Source organism: Lepus europaeus, chromosome 5, assembly GCF_033115175.1.
Source record: "Lepus europaeus isolate LE1 chromosome 5, mLepTim1.pri, whole genome shotgun sequence".
Classification (NCBI taxonomy): Eukaryota; Metazoa; Chordata; class Mammalia; order Lagomorpha; family Leporidae; genus Lepus; species Lepus europaeus.
Genome location: NC_084831.1, coordinates 116,577,881 through 116,597,801, shown reverse-complemented (window position 1 = coordinate 116,597,801; position 19,921 = coordinate 116,577,881). Strand labels below are relative to the sequence as shown.

Genomic DNA, 19,921 nt, shown 5'->3' with positions numbered 1-19,921 from the left:
GTCCTGCACCCGCATGGGAGACCAGGAGAAGCACCTGGCTCCTGGCTTCGGATCAGCGAGATGTGCCGGCCACAGCGGCCATTGGAGGGTGAACCAACGGCAAAAAGGAAGACATTTCTCTCTCTCTCACTATCCATTCTGCCTGTCAAAAAAAAAAAATCACTATGTAAAGATCAAAGAGCCAAAGACAACCTGTACATAGATTTTCTCCAACCAATAGCAAGGAAGAACATATCGTTCATATCTAAGCAGTCTATGGAAGGTCCAGTAATACGTTCTATTCACTGGGACTTACTGAGCAAGGATTTATTTAACAAGCAAAGCCCACGATAGTTCCAGCCTACCCTCTAGCAGGCCCTGCTTAATTAATAAGTATGGTAATTGTGTGAAGAGAATAAAATATATTTGAGAGTTTAGGCCAGAAATCTGAAGCCACTCTATTATACCACCAGGGGGCAATGTTTGACCATTAGGTATCTGGAGGGTAGGAGGCTTGGCTGACTGCGGTTTCTTTGTAATACAGCCCTGTGATGACTGACTGCAGCCTGGGTGAGGAAAGGTGGGATTTAGCTGCCTCTGCCTCCCCTGTGCTCTCCTGCAGGGGTTGGTGCTAACTTTCCTAATATTAACAGCATGGCTGTGAGAGACCACTGGCGGAGGAAACAAAGCAGCAGAGAAAGCAAACGGCTGTTTTTACCATACCTAGGGGGGCCTGCCAGGCAGATGTGCTGGTGGGAATCTTCACCTGGAATTTATCTGTGCACATATAGGGCAGTGGTCCTCAAACTTTAGTGGGCATCAGAATCATGTCAGTGCACGGTGAAGTAAATTGCGAGACTCTCACTCCAATTTCCAATTCAGAAAACCTAAAGTAGGGGCCCATAATTTGCATTTCAAACAAGTTCTTAGGTGATGCTGTTGCTGCCTGCTTTGAGGACCACTGCTGCAGGGTATTCTGGCTCTGTTTCCTTCTCTCTCTTACCACTCCATTTTGTCTTTCCTACCATCCATCTACTGTTTTCTTTCTTCTCCACCAACCCTCCTTTAAGAAAACTAAGAGGGGCCGGCACTGTGGCATAGCAGGTAAAAGCCACTGCCTGCAATGCCAGCATCCCATATGGGTGCTGGTTCAAGTCCCAGCTACTCCACTTCTGATCCAGCTCTCTGCTATGGCCTGAGAAAGCAGTGGAAGATGGTCCAAGTCCTTGGGCAACTGCACCTGTGTGGGAGACCCAGAAGCTCCTGGCTTTGGATAGGTGCAGCTCCAGCTGTTGTGGCCAATTGGGGAGTGAACCAGTGGATAGAAGACCTCTCTCTCTCTGCCTCTCCTCTGTGTAACTCTACTTTCAAATAAATAAATCTCAAAAAAAAAAAAAAAAAAAAAAAAAAAAAAAAAAAAAAGGAAGCTAAGAGTCAGAAAGCAGGAATGCACATTGGGTTACATTGATCTTAAGGATTCCTTTAGGCAAGGATTCCAGAATTCTAGTTGCGTTGACAAGTGTTTCAAAAGCAGAATTTATTCCAAATGCAGGCTTCCTCTAAGATTTTTTACTTTTTAGATTTATTTTATTTGAAAGGCAGAGTTAGAGAGGGAGAGATTTTCCATCTGCTGGTACACTCCCCAAATGGCTCTAACAGCCAGGCTGAGCCAGGTGGAAGCCAGGAGCTTCATTTGGGTCTCACAAGCGGGTGCAGGGGCCCAAGCACTTGGGCCATCTTCTGCTGCTTTCCCAGATGCATTAAGAGGGAGCTGGGTCAGACAGAAGTGCAGCAGCCCGAGGCTCAAACCAGCGTCTTTATGGGATGCTGGCATCACAGGCGGCGGCTTAGCCCCTTATACCACAATGCCGGCCGCTTCCTCTCCTCTTTACCCAAGTTGAAGAACAGTTCTGAAGAGTAACAGACGTAGCGTCAGCACTGTGGTGTAGTAAAGCCACTGCCTGTGATGCCAGCATATCATATGAGCACCAGTTCATGTTTCCAGCTGCTCCACTTCCAATCCTGCTCCCTGCTAATGCGCCTGGGAGGACCTACAGGATCCTCTTTCAGGCTCCGTCTGTTTAATAACAAAGATGGCCCAAGTGCTTGGGCCCCTGCACCCATGTGGGAGACCCAGAAGAAGCTCCTGGTGTTGGTCTGTTCCAGTCTTGACTGTTGTGGCCTTTTGGGGAGTGAACCAGCAAATGGAACATCTCTGTCTCTCCCTCTAATTTTGTTTTTCAAATAAAAATGAAACAGAGAGAAATCTTTGATTATCACTGGTTCACTCCCCAGATGCCTGTAACAGCCAGGGCTGGATGAGGTCAAACCCAGGAGCCTAGAACTCCATCTGAGTCTCCCACATGGGTGGCAGGGACCCAAATACTTGAGCCATTATCTGCTGCTTTTCCAGGGTGTGCACTAACAAGAAGCTGGACTGAAAATGGAGTTGGGACTTGAACCAGGCAGTCGGGAATGGGATATGAGTATCCTGAGCAGCAACTTAACTGTTGCACTAAATACCTTACCCACCTCTCATAGACCCAAAAAAAGATTTTATTGTAGTAAAATATTCATAACAAAATTTACCACTTTAACCATTTATGTGTAGAGGTCACTGGCATTAAATTCACATTTTTGTATGATTACCCACATCATCTATCTTCAGAACTTTTTCATCTTTGCAAACTGAAACTTTTTTTTTTTTTTTTTTTGACAGGCAGAGTGGATAATGAGAGAGAGAGAGACAGAGAGAAAGGTCTTCCTTTTGCCGTTGGTTCACCCTCCAATGGCCGCCGCGGTAGGCGTGCTGCGGCCGGCGCACCGCACTGATCCGATGGCAGGAGCCAGGTGCTTATCCTGGTCTCCCATGGGGTGCAGGGCCCAAGCACTTGGGCCATCCTCCACTGCACTCCCTGGCCACAGCAGAGAACTGGCCTGGAAGAGGGGCAACCGGGACAGGATTGGTGCCCTGACCGGGACTAGAACCTGGTGTGCCGGCGCCGCAAGGCAGAGGATTAGCCTAGTGAGCCGCGGCGCCGGCTTGCAAACTGAAACTTTTATGCCTACTAAACAGCAAGTCCTCAACCGCCAGTCTATTCCTAAGCTACTTGTACTCGTTCCGCTTTCACTTGATAAAAAACAGGGTCCACTGCAGATGAAGGGATTGCTGCTATATAGGCAAGCCTTCTTGTGTGTGGGTGATTGAGTTTATTGTAGATAAAGTAAGAGAAAATGGGGTTTGAAAAAGGTGAGATGTGGAGGCACAAATTGCATGAAGGGTTCATCCTGGGTCTTCTGGCCACAAGCCTCAGCAGCCCTGCCACGGATCCACTCGATTCTTTCTCATCAAAAAGTTGATCTTTCGAGTCATTTCCATGTTATAGATGCGCCTGCAGGTTTCATAACTTTCCCGCTGTCGCCGGCGGCAAGGCTTCTCATAGTATCGCCGTCGCTTAATGTCCTCGATGAGCCCGTCCATAGTGAGGATCCTGTATAAAGGCAGGCAACGAGGTTAGAAGCTGGGGTTCTCAGTTTCACAGATGGTCAGAAGCCAATAGACCAAACAACTGCTTATAATTAGTGGGAAAACGATGGCAATATAGCATTAACCGCCTACTTATAGTGGTCCCAACAATAATTTGTGGGGAAATTAAAAGCAACTACATGGTCCTAGCCCTTGGAGAGTTTATAGTCAGAGTCAGGTTCTCCAACTTTTTCTATTCACAACACACCTCTAGGATATGACACAGCCCCATAAGGAGACTAGTTCCCTATGACAGTGAAGCTCACCCAAGGGGGCATTTCAAACCAGGGGAGCAATTGGTAGGAGGGGAAAAACCACCAGGGGTGAGTCCTATTGTGTGTAAGAACTGACACAGTTGAAGTCTGTGGGTCTGAGAACAATCCCTGGGCCTTCCTATGTACAGGGAAGAAGTGGTCCTCATTGCACCAGTGATACAAATGACAGCATTCACAGCCTCGACCAGCATTTCCCCGTGTACCCGATGCTCCAAGCCCACGACTTTGCTGACGATTCCCTGAACACACTTCAAGACTCGTGTTGCTTCCTCAGACTAGATTACCATTGAGCCCTGTTGCAGTCAACATTTTGACTGACATTTTTCTCGATTTTGAAGCCCAGATGCCACCTCTTGGCAATGTTTTTCCACGTTCTTAGAGAAAATGATTTATTTTACTTAGCAATTATTTCATCTTGCCATTCCATTAGTTATTTATTTATTGAAAGGCAGAAAGACTGACAGACACACACACACACACACACACGGAGTTGACATCCCCTGTTCCACTCCTCAGATGCCCCCTACTGCTAGGGCTGGGCTGTGGATCACAGCTCAGGTCTCCCATGTGAGTGGCAAGAAGCCAGTTACTTGAGCCACCATGGCTGCCTTCCAGGGTCTGTAACGGCAGGAAGCTAGTCAGAAGCCAGAGTCAGGAATTGAACCCAGGCACTCCAATCTGGGATGCAGATATCCTAACTGCTAGGCTAAATGCCTGCCCCCTCCCATGAGTTATTTATACAAGTGCCTCTCTCACTGGACTAAAATTCTGACGGCAGGAGCCATATTTTGTCAAATTTTTGTAAATATTTATTTATTTAAAGAGTTACACAGAGAGAGACGCAGAGAGAAAGAGAGAGAGAAGTCCTCCATCCAATGGTTCACTCCTCAATTGGCTGCAACAGCTGGAGCTGCACCAATCTGAAGCCAGGAGCTTCTTCTGGGTCTCCCACACAGGTGCAGGGGCCCAAGGACTTGGGCCATCTTCCACTGCTTCCCCAGGCCATAGCAGAGAGCTGGATGGGAAGTGGAGCAGCCAGGTTTCGAACCGGCACCCATATGGGATGCCAGCACTGCAGGCAGTGGCTTTATACACTACACCACAATGCCAGCCCCAATATTTTATCAATTGTATAAATGCTCATAAAATTGAGCCCAATCAATGTCTTTTTGTAAAAAAAAAAAAAAAAAAAAAAACATTTATTTGAAAGGCAGAGTGAGTGAGAAAGGGAGAATGAGATCTTCCATCTGCTGGTTTATTCCCCAAATAGTCATAATGGGTTGATCGGGCCAGGCTGAAGCCAAGAGCCAGGAACTATATCTGGGTCTCCCACATGGGTGGTAGGGGCCCAAACACTTGGGCCATCCTCTGTTTCTTTCCCAGGTTCAGAAGCTGGATTGGAAGTAGAGTTTCTGGAATTTGAACCAGCATCCATATGGGTTGCTGGCCTCATAGGCAGTGGCTTAACCTGCTGAGTCTCAACACCAGCCCCGAGCCCAGTCTATTTCTTACTTGCCCACTCAATTCCTTTCAATGCAGTTTTCCATGTTGGTAACTCCCCTATTTCAAACTCACCTCTATGTTCTCACTGAACCAAGAAGATACTGGGTCTTACTCTATAACCAGCACGATCCTTTGGTTCCTTAGAGTGCTGATGCCAACTTGTAATTTGTATTTCACTCTCAATCTCTCATCAGTTGGTCATGAGGTACCTTCTGCTACCATGCTCATTCCTGGCATAGTTTACAAGGCCTCATTCCTGCTCACCCTGTTCTTCCATTACATGCAAAAAGCTATCACAAGCACAGTTGGAGATAAGGAGGTTGGGGCATGGCTGCAATTGGAAGAAGGGGGACAAAGGAAGAAATAAACAAGAAAAGCTGCCAGCTACTTCTGTACAGTGAGAAGTCTGGATTTTTGCTGCTGTGTTACACCAAAAAAAAAAAAAAAAAAAAAAAAAAAAAATCCAAGGTGACATAGACTGATATGAACTTGAAAAGAATTGGGCTTGGGGTCATTTACAAATGTACCTATAGGATCCTCTTTCGGCTCCTTCTGTTAATAACAAGAGCGATGTGTAAACTGCTAGAGGGTATTTGTAGAGGTCTGTTTAGGTTCTAATAGCTGGGAGATAGGAGGCAAGGGGATTGCTGCCAACTCCCAGAAGCGGAAAAGCAGATGAATGGAAGTCCTGTTGGAAAAGTCAAGTCATGTGGATGCACAATGCTAGTGTAACAACAAGAAACAGGGCACCAAACATCAAAAGGCTCAATATCCTTATCCTGGGTCCAATATCATGGCACTGCTGTTTGTGATGCCAGCATTCTGTATCAGAGGGCTGGTTTGAGTCCTAACTGCTCTATTTCAGATCCAACTTCCTGCTAATGTGCCTGGGAAGGCATCAGGTGATGGCCCAAGTACCTGGGCTCCTGCCATTCCTGTGGGAGACAAGGATGAAGGTCCTGGCCCCTGGCTTCAGCCTAGCCTAGCCCTGGCTGTTGTGGCCATCTGGAGAGCAGACCAGCAGATGAAAGATCTCTCTCTGCTTTTCAAATCAATCAATCAATCAATCTTAAAAAAAAAAAAAAAAAAAAAAAAAAAAAACCAGACTCATACTCCTAGCCCACAAGGGTTGTCCTTTATCAGTTTTCTTCCTCAATTTATTTATTTATTTGAAAGGCAGAGTTACAGAGGAGAGACAGAGATCTTTCATCTGCTGGTTCACTCACCAAATGGACACAACAGCTGGAGCTGGGCTGGTCCAAAACCAGGAGCTTCATCTGGATCTCCCACATGGTGCAAGGGCTCAACTGCTTTCCCAGGCACATCAGCAAGGAGCTGCATCGGAAGTAGAGCAGCTGGTCTTGAACCAGCACCCATATGAGATACCGGTGTCACTGGCGGTGGCTTTACCTGCTTGCCACAATAACGGCCCCTTCTCAGTCTGCCTTTAAATTTTGGAATCTTGCCAGATTCTCTCAATCTCCTTTTTGATTCTGCCGGATTCCTTTAACCTTTATCAGTATGTCTCAACTCTGATGCACAATGGAATTATCTCCTAGACAGTTTTTAAAGGGTACTGATGCCTAGCTCCTACTCCTCATAGATTGGTTTAATTGGTCTAGAGAGTATTCATGCATGTCTGAAGAATTTTCCAGGGTTAGGCTTGGTGGTGCAGTGGGTTAAACTGCTGCTTATGAAACCTATATCCCATGTCAGAGTGCCAGTTTGATTTCAGCTAACTCTGCTTCCAATCCGGCTTCCTGATAATGTGTCTGGGAGGGCAGCAGATGATGGTTCAAGTACCTAGGTCCCTGCCACCTTCGTGGGAGACCTGGATGGAGAGTCAGGCTCCTGGCTTTGGCCCTTACTTAGCCCCCGCTGTTGTGGGCAATTGGGGTGTGATCCAGCATAAGGAAGATCTCATTCCTTGTCACTCTTCAAGTGAAATCAATTTATCCTCCCTTCCATTCTCAAAACTCAGTAGCCCCCAGGAAAGTCTGTTAAAACAAAGACCACACTGCAATTCCAGTTTCTGATTCTGTAGGTCTATGGTGGGGGTTCAAGAATTTTCATTTCTAGGGGCCGGCGCTGTGGCACAGTGGGTTAAAGCCCTGGCCTGAAGCGCTGGCATCCCATATGGGCGCCGGTTCTAGTCCCGGCTGCTCCTCTTCCGATCCAGCTCTCTGCTATGGCCTGGGAAAGCAGCAGAAGATGGCCCAAGTCCTTGGTCCCTTGCACCCGTGTGGGAGACCCAGAAGTAGTTCCTGGCTCCTGGCTTTGGATTGGCGCAGCACCAGCTGGGGAGTGAACCAATGGATGGAATACCTCTCTCTGTAACTCTGTCTTTCAAATAAATAAAACAAATCTTTAAAAAAAAAAAGAATTTTCATTTCTGGGACTAACATTGGTGGTATAGCAGGTTAAGCTGCCACCTGCAATGCTGGCATCCCATTTAAGCACTGGTTCAAGTCCTAGCTGCTCCACTTCCAATCCAGCTCCCTGTTAACACACATGAAAAAGCAGTAGAAGATGCCCAAGTACTTGGGTCCCTGCCATCCACAATGGGAGACCTCAATGGAGTTCCTGGCTACTAGCTTCAGCCTGCCTGGCCCAGCCCTAGTCCTTGTGGCCATTTGGGGAGTAAACCAATGGACGGAAGACCTCCTTCTCTGTCTCTCTGCCATGTATCTACATCTAAATAATACATATACAAATAAACATATAATATACATATAAATACATAATACATACATAAATCTGCCATATAAATAAGTATTGAAAAAAAGTTTCTCATTTCTAATAAGCTTCTAGGCGCTGTTGCTGCTAATGGCCCAGAACCAAGACCACAGCACACCATTAATGCCTCTTTCCCAGCACCAACCAGACAGTATTTTATTTAACCACATTAAAAAAAAATAATCTGAGGCCAGTGTTGTGGTGTAGTGGGTAAAACTGTGCCCATGACACCAACATCCCATATGGGCACTAGTTCAAGTACTGGCTGTTCTACTTCTGATCCAACTCCCTGCTAATGTGCCTGGGAAAAGAAGGGAAGATGGCCCAGGTGCTTGGGCCCCTGCATCTACATGGGAGACTGGGATGAAGCTCTTGGCTCCTGGCTTCAGCTTGGCCCAGCCCTGGTCACTGCAGCCATCTGGAGAGTCAAACAGCATATGGAAGAACTCTCTGTGCCTCTCTCTTTCAAAATGAATAAAATAAATCTTAAAGAAAAAAAATTTTTTTCTGGGGACCAGTATTGTGGTGCAGCAGGTTTACCCATTGCTTGCTATGCCAGCAGCTCATGTGAGCACCAGTTCAAGTCCTGGTTATTCCACTTTGGATCCAGCTCCCTGCTAATGAGCCTGGGAAAGCAGTGGAAGATGGCCCAAGTGTTTGGGGCCCTATCACCCACAGGGGAGACCTGGCTGGAGTTCCAGCTTCTTGGCTTTGGCCTGGCCTAACTTTGGTGGTTGATTTCTCTCTGTAACTCTGACTTTCAAATAAATAAAATAAATCTTTTTTTTTTTTTTTTTTTAATTTTTGACAGGCAGAGTGGACAGTGAGAGAGAGAGAGAGAGAGAGAGAAAGGTCTTCCTTTTGCCGTTGGTTCACCCTCCAATGGCCGCCGTGGTAGCGCGCTGCGGCCGACGCACCGCGCTGTTCCGATGGCAGGAGCCAGGTGCTTATCCTGGTCTCCCATGGGGTGCAGGGCCCAAGCACTTGGGCCATCCTCCACTGCACTCCCTGGCCACAGCAGAGAGCTGGCCTGGAAGAGGGGCAACCGGGACAGGATCGGTGCCCCGACCGGGACTAGAACCCGGTGTGCCGGCGCCGCAAGGCGGAGGATTAGCCTAGTGAGCCGCGGCGCCGGCCAAAATAAATCTTTATAAGAAAAAACTTACTGGCTTGTGTAGTTTCTAATGTTTGAGATTATATTAATATTAATTAAACTAATTAATATCTTCTGATATTAATTAGGTAGGAAATGTCATCTTTTTGCAAATTAGGAAACAAGTTCAGTAATGATGACTTGTCCAAGATCACAAATAGAGCTAGAAATATAATTCAGGTCTTTAGTGCAGTGCTGGGCAATAGCATTCGATTTTTCAAACAAAACCCATCAATGTTCAGAAGACAAAATATCGTGGCATTACCAGCAAGGGGACTGCAAGGCAGGGAAGGCTCCTCAGTTGGAGGAAACACAGCAAGGAAGCCAAGAAGCTAGGGTTTACTGAGGGAAAGGACTGATTTCAACATCTAAGCATTTATTTGTCTACACTTCTGCTTATTTTGATTTAATAAAGAACACTTTTTGAACTAGAGACCAGCAAACTGGAGAAAAAAACAGAAAAAAGTCCCTGAAAGAAAAAAAATTGGATACATAATTTAAAATGGACAAGGATACTGGACTTGATAGAACATAGGACAGAGATACTGCATATGACATGACCTAGGAAGAATCTATTGGAAAGACAGTTTATTTTTTATTATGTTTTAAAATATATTTATTTACGTGAAAGGCAGAGTTACAGAGAGGCAGAGGCAGAGAGAGAGAAAGAGAAAGTCTTCCATCCACTGGTTCACTCCCCAGATGACCGCAATAGCCAGTTGCACTGATCTGAAGCCAGGAGCAAGGAGCTTCTTCCAGGTCTCCCATGCAGGTGCAGGGGCCAGGGATTTGGGCCATCTTTTACTGCTTTCCCAGGCCATAGCAGAGAGCTGGATCTGAAGTGGAACAGCTGGGACTTGAACAAGCACACATATGGGATGCTGGCACCACAGGCGGTGGCTTTACCTGCTATGTCAGAGCACCGGCCACGGAAAGATGGTTTAAAAGTAGGATGAAAACAAAGTGCAAGAAGAGGGAGTTTAGACACATACTCAGGTACCCTACTGGAGGTTCCAAAGGGTTTTGAAAAACAAGTGATCAACTTGCCAAGGAAATGCCTATGTTGTCATACAAAAAGATAAGAAAATAAAAATAAAATAAAAACCTTAAAGCTGAAGGAGGGAAAAGGACAGAAAGAACATAGTGATAAGGCTGGTAAACAGTACTCCCTGATGGTTCTGAGCAGTTCCAAAACACAGACCAAATAAGTTCTAACACACCAGGTGAGGATTCCCCTCACTCTGCAGCTTCCAGTCATCCAAAAAAGAAAAAAGCCAGATTATCTTCAAATGTGCCATTTGTGCTGGGAGACATCTGCTCAGCCTCACCTCTAATGGAAACGGCTTCAGCAAGAACTCAGAATACCTCAGCGGGGAGGGGGTTACTAATGATGTTTCTATTTGCAAGGGTGGTTCAGCACTAGCAGACCAAGAGCTTTGGAGTAAACAGATCAGCCTGGAGTGGACGCCTGGCAACCTAACACGAAGGAGAAACCAGCTGCCACTTTTAGTGAAATTCAAATGATTATGTAAAAGGAGCCGAGCTGCCTGGAGCAGGGAGCTGGGGGTGGCACACGCACATGGCAGTGTAGCCAGCCTACGTCAGGACCAACGTGTATGCACGACTCAATGGGTCCAGAAACTCACCCACCAGGAGCAAAAGGGGTCAACCAGGCACACTTCCAGTGTGCTTGCATTTCCTTGTTTGGGGGCCAGCCAGCCACACAGGGCTTTCTGACAACCCCCACCCTCCTGCCTCCATCTCTTCATCCCAGGGCACCAATGAGGGCCCCTAGTTATATAACAGGCATTTTGCGGTAGTTTCACTGGGCAGCTACATAGGCTGTTTTCTTTTTGTAAGACTTCCTCTGTGCTCCAAACATGGAAAGCTGTTAACCACTTCCCTCCTTTCCTCCCTCCCCTCTTATTTGCTCTCCTACTTATTGTTGTAATTAGACCACAGAACAAGCAGCTTATTTTTAAACCACCATCGATTGGAAAGCTGAGAGATATAAAGAGAAGCCTGGAATATGAGAGAGGTACACAGAAAAGGTGGCTGGACAGAGGACATAAGGGAAAAGCAGAGAAAAAGTCAGGTGCACCTGCCAGAGGATACCGCGTTCAACAGGCAAGACGGAGGCCTGGGACGCTGGACAGCTGCCTGCTCACATACGCAAGCTAAAAAGTCTTTGCTTAGAAAAGTATCCCAATAGCAAAATATTTGCTTACTTTATCCCAAGCCTAAAAAAAATGTATGGAACATACACTTAACACTCTAAGATTTAAAAAGGAACAGAAATGTGGTTTCTTAAACTGATAAATAAGTATTCTTCCCGAAGATTGTAAAAACCAATACCACAATACTTTGCCCAAGCTAGTTCCTTCCAATCAATGCACATCTTGCACTGATTTCCCAGACAATTCCAGCCACAAAATTCTAGTCTTCCAAATTCATAAGGGGACCTAAGAGGGATCATCACATCTAAGGTTCCATGGCTCTCTAAGGTTCCATGGCTCTCAGATTTGAATTTCATTTGTTTCCAGCCACCATTCTTTCTGATCAAAGTCTGCTTTTGAAGCATTATATAGATTGTATCTTCTCCAAAACCTATTCCTGTCTTGGTGTGTTCATCACTGAAGTAAGAAAAAGTAACCCCGTACTTCTTAACCAGGGAAGTGGACAGAGCTAAGGCGTTTCTGAATGCATCCGATGCCTCTGCCAGGAGCACCAATTTTAACTGGCGTGAGGCTGGGGTGCTAATCCTAAAATAGATGCAACAGCTATGAATACAAAGTTCACCTAAATTTGTAATTAAAAGACAGAGAGACTTCAAAGTAGTGGCAGGGTTCCTATAGTCCCCTCACTTTCCTCTAAGGCTAAGGATACCAAAAGGAAAAAGTGTGACAAATGTTAAAGGATGGGCAAAATATAAAGAAATGTTTCATTCACTGAACAGAAATTTACTTGTGCCAGCGCCATGTGTAGCAGGGTAAGCCTCTGCCTGCTGACAGTCCATATGGGCACTGCTAGTTTGGGTTTGAGTCCCAGCTGCTCCACTTCCAATCCAGCTCCCTGCTGGTATGCCAGGGAAAGCAGTGGAAGATGGCCCAAGTCCAGGTGGCTCCTATTTCCTGGCTTTGGCTTGGCCTATTGGCTGTTGCAGCCATTAGAAGAGTGAACCAGAAGATGGAAGATCTGTCTCTCCCTCCTCCTCTGTAATTCTGACTTTCAAATAAATAAAAAATCTTTGGTGGGCGGGACAAAGAAATTTACTGACAGTTTACTATGTGCCACACTTTGGTAAAGGCAAGGGATATACAAATGAAAAGGCACAGGTCCCTGCCCTCAAGGGGCCATTGTTTATTATAATGATTTTCAATTTTGACAATATTAGTATTTCATGGGACACTTTAGGAAAATGCTGCCAGTCAGGTACCACCTCCCAGACACTGATTTCGTCTCAGGTTGGGTCCTGGCATTAAGATTTTTCAGCGAGCGTCCATCTGCTGGTGTACTCCCCACATGCCCACAAAGCCTGAGTAGGACTGGGGCCAGTGCCAGGAGCTGGAATTCAATCCAGGTCTCCCACATGGGAGGCAGGAATCCAATTACTTGAGCCATCACCGCTGCCTCCCAGGGTCTGCTTGGCAGCTGGAACTGGGAGCCAGAGCCAGGAATGGAACACAGGCACTCTGCTGTGGGATGTGGGTAGCTTAACTACTAGGCAAAAATTCTTCTCCCGAGTTCTTAAAGTTATTTATTTGCCAGGCAAAGAGACAGACCCAGATAACTCCTAACAGTGGGTCACTCCCTGAATGTCTACAATGGCTGGGACTGGAACCAGGAGCTGGAAATAAAATCCAGGTCTCCCATGTGGGTGGCAGGAACCCAATTCTTAAGCCATCACCACTGTCTCCTACAGTCTGCATTAGCTGGGAGCTAGCGTTACAGCTGGAGCCAGGGATGGGACTTGTGGCACAGCAAGTTAAGTCCCTGTTTGGGGAATTCCCATTCCATATCAGACTGTTGGTTCCTCAAGATCCAGCTACTCAGCTGCTGATTTTTTTTTTTTTTTTTTTTTAAGATTTATTTGAAAGGCATAGCTACGGGGGGTGGGGTGTGTGTGTGAGAGAACAAGTGAGTGAGACAGGAAGAAAGAGTATTCCAACAGCTGGAGCTGCACTGATCTGAAGCCAGGAGCTTCTTCTGGGTCTCCCATGCACGTGCAGGGGCGCAAGCACTTGGGCCATCTTCCAGCACCTTCCCAGGCCATAGCAGAGAACTGGATCAGAAGTGGAGCAACCGGGACTAGAACCTGGAGCCCAAATGAGATGCCAGCACCACAGGTGGCGGCTTTACCTGCTATGCCATAGCACCGGCCCTCACTCAGCTTCTGATCTAGCTTCCTGCTAAAGCATTCTAGAGGCAGCAGATGATGGCTCAAGTGCTTGGCTCCCTGTCACACACTTAGGAGACTTGGATGCCATCTGGGCTCCTGGCTTCAGCCTGGCTCAGTCCTGGCTATTGTGGGCATTTGGGAGGTGAACCAGCAGATGTGAGACATCTGTCACTCTGCCTTCCAAGAAGATGGAAATAAATAAACATTAAAAAGAAGGGGCCGAGGACAGGAGGATGGAGCAGAGACTAGAACCCAAGAGGTCCTCTAATGTGAGACACGGGTGTCTTAATCACAGGCTAAATGCCAACCTTCCCTTCCCTATGCCAAGAGTTTATTTATTTTTAAAGATTTATTTATTTGAAAGACAGGGAGAGAGATCTTCCATAGGCTGATTTACTCCCAAATGGCTACAGTAGCCAGGTTGGGGTCAGGCAGAACCCAGGGATCAGGAACTCCAACCTGGTCTCCCACATAGGTGGCAGGGCCCAAGTAATTGAGCCATCTCCCACTGCCTTCCCAGGTACATTAGCAAGAAGCTGGATCAGGGGCCGGCGCCGCGGCTCACTAGGCTAATCCTCCGCCTTGCGGCACCGGCACACCGGATTCTAGTCCCGGTCGGGGCACCGATCCTGTCCCGGTTGCCCCTCTTCCAGGCCAGCCCTCTGCTGTGGCCAGGGAGTGCAGTGGAGGATGGCCCAAGTCCTTGGGCCCTGCACCCCGTGGGAGACCAGGATTAGCACCTGGCTCCTGCCATCGGATCAGCGCGGTGCGCCGGCCGCAGCGCGCCTACCGCAGCGGCCATTGGAGGGTGAACCAACAGCAAAAGGAAGACCTTTCTGTCTGTCTCTCTCTCACTGTCCACTCTGCCTGTCAAAAAAAAAAAAAAAAAAAAGAAGCTGGATCAGAAGAGTAGCGATCAGGACTCCACCCAGCACTCTGATATGAGATGCTGGAGTCACAAGTTGTACAAGTTTAAAGGTTCCCTAGGTGACTTGAGGAGGCAGCCATGACTGAAAAACACAGGGTGTCATGTTGACCAGTCTCCTGTTGCTTCTAACTAAAATTAATACTTCCACCCAGGAAAAATGTATTTGTAACCCACCTATCACCAACAAGAAGAGAACCTCAAAAGAAGTACGGGGCGGCTGCTTTTAAAAAATATGAGGGTCAGTGCTGTGGCGTAGTGAGTAAAGCAACTGCCTACAGTGCCGGCATTCCATATGGGTGCCAGTTCGAGTCCTGGCTGCTCTACTTCTGATTCAGCTCTCTGCTAAGGCCTGGGAAAGCAGTAGAAGACGGCCCAAGTCTTTGAGCTCCTGTACCCATGTGAGAGATCCAGAAGAAGCTCCAGGCTCCTGGCTTCGAATCAGCCCAGCTCAAGCTGTAGTGGCCATCGAGGAGTAAACCAGCAGATGGAAGGTCTCTCTCTCTGTCTGCCTCTCTGTAACTCTGCCTTTCAAATAAATAAATCTTTAAAAAAATTTTAAAAGTAAGAAAAAAATAATAGAAAAAACAAGAAAGAAATTTAGAGATGTGAAAACAAATTCTTAAGAACAAGCAGGCCAGGGGCCAGTACTATGGCTTGGCATGTAAAACCACCTCCTGCAGTGCCAGTATCCCATATGAGCACTGGTTCAAGTCCTGGCTGCTCCACTTCGGATCCAACTCTCTGCTGAATCCAGTGGAAGATGGCCCAAGTCCTTGGAACCCTGCACCTGGGTGGGAGACCTGGAAGAAGCTCCTGGCTCCTGGCTTCAGATCAGCCCAACTCTGGCCGTTGAGGCCACTTGGGGAGTGAGCCAGGGGATGGAAAAGCTCTCTCTGCCTCTGCCTCTCTGTAACTCTACCTTTCAAATAAATAATCTTAAAAAAAAAAAAAAAAAGAACAGGCAGGCCAGAAGACAGAGGTATACACACATATGCATCTACCTCTGTTATTTTTCTTCATTCACCATCCACTTGAATTTAGGATCACGAAAATAAAGGGGCAGGAACTTGGCACAGTAGTTAGATGTTGCTTCAGATGGCCACATCCCTTATAGAAATGTTTGGTTCAAGTCTCAGTTCCTCTGTTTCCCATCCAGCTCCCTGCTAATGTGCACCTGGGAGGCAGCAGGTGATGGCTCAAGTACTTGGGTCCCTGCCACTTGTATGAGAGATCCAGATGGAATTCCTGACTCCTGGCTTCAGCCTGGCCCAGCCCTGTTGTTGCAGGAATTTGAGAAGGGATCCAGCTGATGAAAGACCTCTCATTGCCTGTTTTTCTCTCTGCCTTTCAAATACAATGAAAATAAAGAAAAATAGAGAAAAAAATTATTGTTTACTAAATGAAAAAGATATGGCTGAATAAGCATTTTTGAAGAGGCAGGTATGTAAAGATATGGCTCTGGCTGTTGCAGCCATTTGGGGAGTCAACCAGTAGATGGGAAAGCTCTCTCTCTCCATCTCTGTCACTCTGCCTTTCAAATATAAATGTTGTAAGAAATACACAAAGTATCCCGAGCCTGCAACTGCTTCTCATTTACACAGCTTCTAATAGCATCTTTGCCCTCACTTACTGTTTTCCTCTGCAATTCAGCTCTCTATCTTTGCTTTGGTAAGAATTAAGTTCCCTTTCACTCGCCCCTCTCAGTCCTCAAGTGCCCCACCAATATTTAAACTCAATCAAATAATGATTCTCAAGTGGAAAATAACTGCCACAGACCTTTCCATTTCCCAAAAAACTAATACACAATAATCTAGTAATATACAGCAACAAATACCGCACTAAAACGATGTGCTTAATGCTCCTGTCCACCTTTCAGTAACTGCATGATCCAAGAAATAGAATTTAATCTTTCTAGGTTTCCTTACTTGTGAAATAAAGCTACAATATTTTTTGTCCTTCTTTACCTCTTTTATTTTTTAAGAAATTTATTTATCTATTTAAAAGGCAGAGATACAGAGAGAAAAGAAAGAGAGATCTTTCAGCAGCTGGTTCACTCTCCAAATGGCTGCAATGGCCAGGGCTGGGCTAAGCCAAAGCCTGGAGCTTCTTCTGGGTCTCCCACATGGGTACAGAGGTCCCAGGGACTTGGGCCATTTTTCCTAGGAGCATCAGCAAGGAGCTGGATCAGAAGTGGAGCAGCCGGGACTCAAACCAGCACCCATATGGGATGCTGGTGCTGCAGACAGAGGCTTAACCTTCTATGCCACAACACAGGCCCCAAAGCTACAATATTAAAGGCCTTAAGGCAGAGGGCCAGTTCATATGTACCAGGGGCCTTCAAAAAGTTCATGAAAAGGGGGCCAGTGTTGTGGCACAGCGGATTAAGCCACCATCTGCAACACTAGCATTATATGGACACTCTTTCCAGTCCTGCCCTGCCTCCATTCTAGCTTCCTGTTAATGTGCCTGGGAAGGCAATGGATGATGGCCCAAGTGCTCAGGCCCCTGTCACCCACATGGGAGACCCAAATAAGTTCCTGGCTCTTGGATTCAGCCTAACCCAGCTCTGGCTATTGTGGCCATTTACAAAGTGAACTAGCAGATGAAAGATTGACCTCTGTTCCTCTGCTTTTCAAAACAAAGCAAAACAAACTCTACATTATCTACATTATCTTTTCATTTAAACTTCTCACAAACCTTTTGAAGTCCCCTTGTATAATCTTGCAAAATCTCTTTCCTATAATTCTTTGATAATTCAACCCAACAGCATATTTCTCCCAACCCTTCTTCACCGTGATGTCAGAAAACAATGAATGAGGCATGCTAGAAAGAAAAAACTGAGAAGTAAGTTTTTTGCTTGATAAATTGAAAGTGGTGAAGCATTATCAGGGCTATTCCAAGTCTCAGCCAAGCATTCCAAACCTTTCAGTTCAGCTCCTCCACCCCAACTAGCTGATTTGCATTCCTGTGTTTTGGCTTACGCTGTAACTCTCCTTGAACTCTTGAATGCCTTTCCATCTCTCGCTTGCTTCTCCGAGATTCCAACCTGAACTCACTTTTTGCATTAACCTCATCCTATACCAGTCCCACCCTCAGCTTTCTATATTCCTGCTTCCTAGCAACTCTGCATGTCAATTTTTCCCTTTGAGCTCTTTTGGAGAGAATTCAGGGTCATTTCAAAGTGATGACTGCTGGTTGAACAAGCTTTATACACTGTAGGTTAGGTCTGGGGAGGAACTTCATGTTTCAGATAATAAACTGAGAAGTTTCAAGAGACTGAACACCTGGATTGGCACTGGTTCGAGAATAATCTACGACCAGGGAACGGAAAGAATAAACATCCTACTTTACAGAGAACTAACGCAAGTCTGATTCTGCCCCCTGAACAGTTACCTGTTTAGGGTCCTGTATGCACCTTCCACATTTCCATCCTGCACCATCACAGTCCTGGCGATGAACTTCAGATGTTTTGCCATGACCTTAAATTTAACTCCTCGCTTTGCTGAACCTAAATTATGATGAAGAAAGGGCGGGGAAAGAACAGGTAATAAACAATTATACACGTTCGGCGCGGCTTCTTCAGCATCTGAACATGCAGCGTGCTCAGAGACACACGAGACCGGCACGTGGAAGTCTCCAGAGCTTGGAAAGCACACGCGAATCGTGATCAAGAACCCCTGCGCTCTGCAAAGACAAGCCCTACACAGGGAAAAAAAAAAAAAAAAAAAAAGGACTGCTCCACGGCGTCACCACGGGAGGACGAGCGCAGCAAGGACAGGACGCAGCCCCCCGACCCCAGCTACTGCTCACGGCCCCAGGAGGGTCGCGGGAGCTGAGAGAGGCTCTTTAGGAAAGGGGCAATAACGCGCAGGCTCGCCCTCCGCCATGCCTGCCATCCAGCCGCACCGCCCCCCTGCCCAGCTCCTCACCCAGCGCCCTCGGGCCCCGCCGATCCGCAGCCGGCCCGCGACCGGAAGCGGAAACTACGGAAGCCCCGGCGCGGCGCAGAGGAACGCGGGTCTCCCGGCGGCGGACTCTGCGGCTTCAGCTGACTGCCTCTGCTCATCCCGGGCCTGGACTCCATACCTGAGAAAACACAATGCCTCAGATTCCTCCGAAACAGGTTCTGCGTCTCCCCATGGAGCGCTTCGACCCATGAGGTCAGCCCGATTCCATAGCGCTTAATCGTATTAAACCCTAGTAGATAGTGAAGCCATTCTTTTTCTGGATGGAAGAATGAGAGAAAAGCAAAGCTTCCTGAGCACGTTTCAGCTTTCTCTCTGAAAGGGACACAGACTTTAAGATCGGTTCTCAAAAAATAGCTTCACTTCCCTAATCTGTCTAAAAACTAAGGAAAAGAGACAAGCCAGCGGTGAGTTTTCTGTGACGTCATCCCCGTAGGCATTTCATCAAATAAAGCAAAATCACTAAAGATGTGAAACACTTGCAGGCTTTAGGCTCAAGACGCTTATGTCAGCTTCTTTGCTGTTTGCCTCCTGCTGAGACCCAGTAGAAACATATTTCTTATTTTTTCCTCACTGTGGAGACAAGCTCCCTTTTCCTTTACTTGTAGGCTATTCTACATACCCGCTTAATGGTTACTCACAAGTTCAGATATCATGACTATGTGAAAACATAATTCCCTCATCCCAAACACACGCAGGCAGATATGCTTACCAAAACAAAAAGCCTCCTCTCCCTCTTAGGGTAAACCAAGTCCAAAGAACCTAAATAAAGCTAGACTGGGACACAATTATGCTTATAAACGAACTTTTATTGGGTGTCTACAATGTGCCAGGTACCATGGATACGATTCCAGTACCTCTTGGACCAAAAGAAGATACTATGTAGACATAAAGACAATTAGCAAAACAAGGTAGCATATAATAAATGAGAAATAAATTATATAAAGGACAACATAATATGGTGGCAAGGCAGTGGATTAGAAGTCGGGAGACTTGGATTCTAATCCAATTCTGATAGTCATCAGACATAGGAACTTGAGCATGTCATTTAAACCAGGGGTCTGTAAACTACTGCCTGAAAGATCAGTCCAGCTACGCCTGTTTTGCTTTTTTTTTTTTTTTTAAGATTTATTTATATTTATTTGAAAGAGAGAGAGAAGGAGAGGCAGAGAGAGAGGTCTTCCATCCTCTCTCTCCGCTGCAACAGCAGGAGCTGTGCCAATCCAAAGCCAGGAGCCTGGAGCCTCTTCTGGGTCTCCCACGCTGGTGCAAGGGTGCAAGGACTTGGGCCATCTTCTACTGCTTTCCCAAGCCATAGCAGAGAGCGGGATCTGAAGTGGAGCAGCTGGGACTCGAACCAGTGCCCATATAGGATGCCGGCACTGCAGGCGGCAGCTTTACCTGCTATGCCACAGTGCCGGCCCCAACACCTGTTTTTGTAAATAAAACTATTGGAA

General features: G+C 46.6%; 1 protein-coding gene across 1 annotated transcript; it reads right to left on the bottom strand.

The window, feature by feature from the left end:
- Positions 1–3,137: 3,137 nt before the first annotated feature.
- MRPS21 (mitochondrial ribosomal protein S21) lies at positions 3,138–18,510 on the bottom strand. Its single transcript, XM_062193537.1, has 3 exons — positions 18,429–18,510; positions 17,893–18,007; positions 3,138–3,470 (listed from the first exon to the last, which is right to left on the bottom strand). The coding sequence occupies exons 2-3, from the start codon at positions 17,973–17,975 to the stop codon at positions 3,290–3,292; spliced, it is 264 nt and encodes an 87-aa protein (XP_062049521.1). The 5' UTR covers positions 17,976–18,007; positions 18,429–18,510; the 3' UTR covers positions 3,138–3,289.
- Between the last annotated feature and the right edge of the window lie 1,411 nt (positions 18,511–19,921).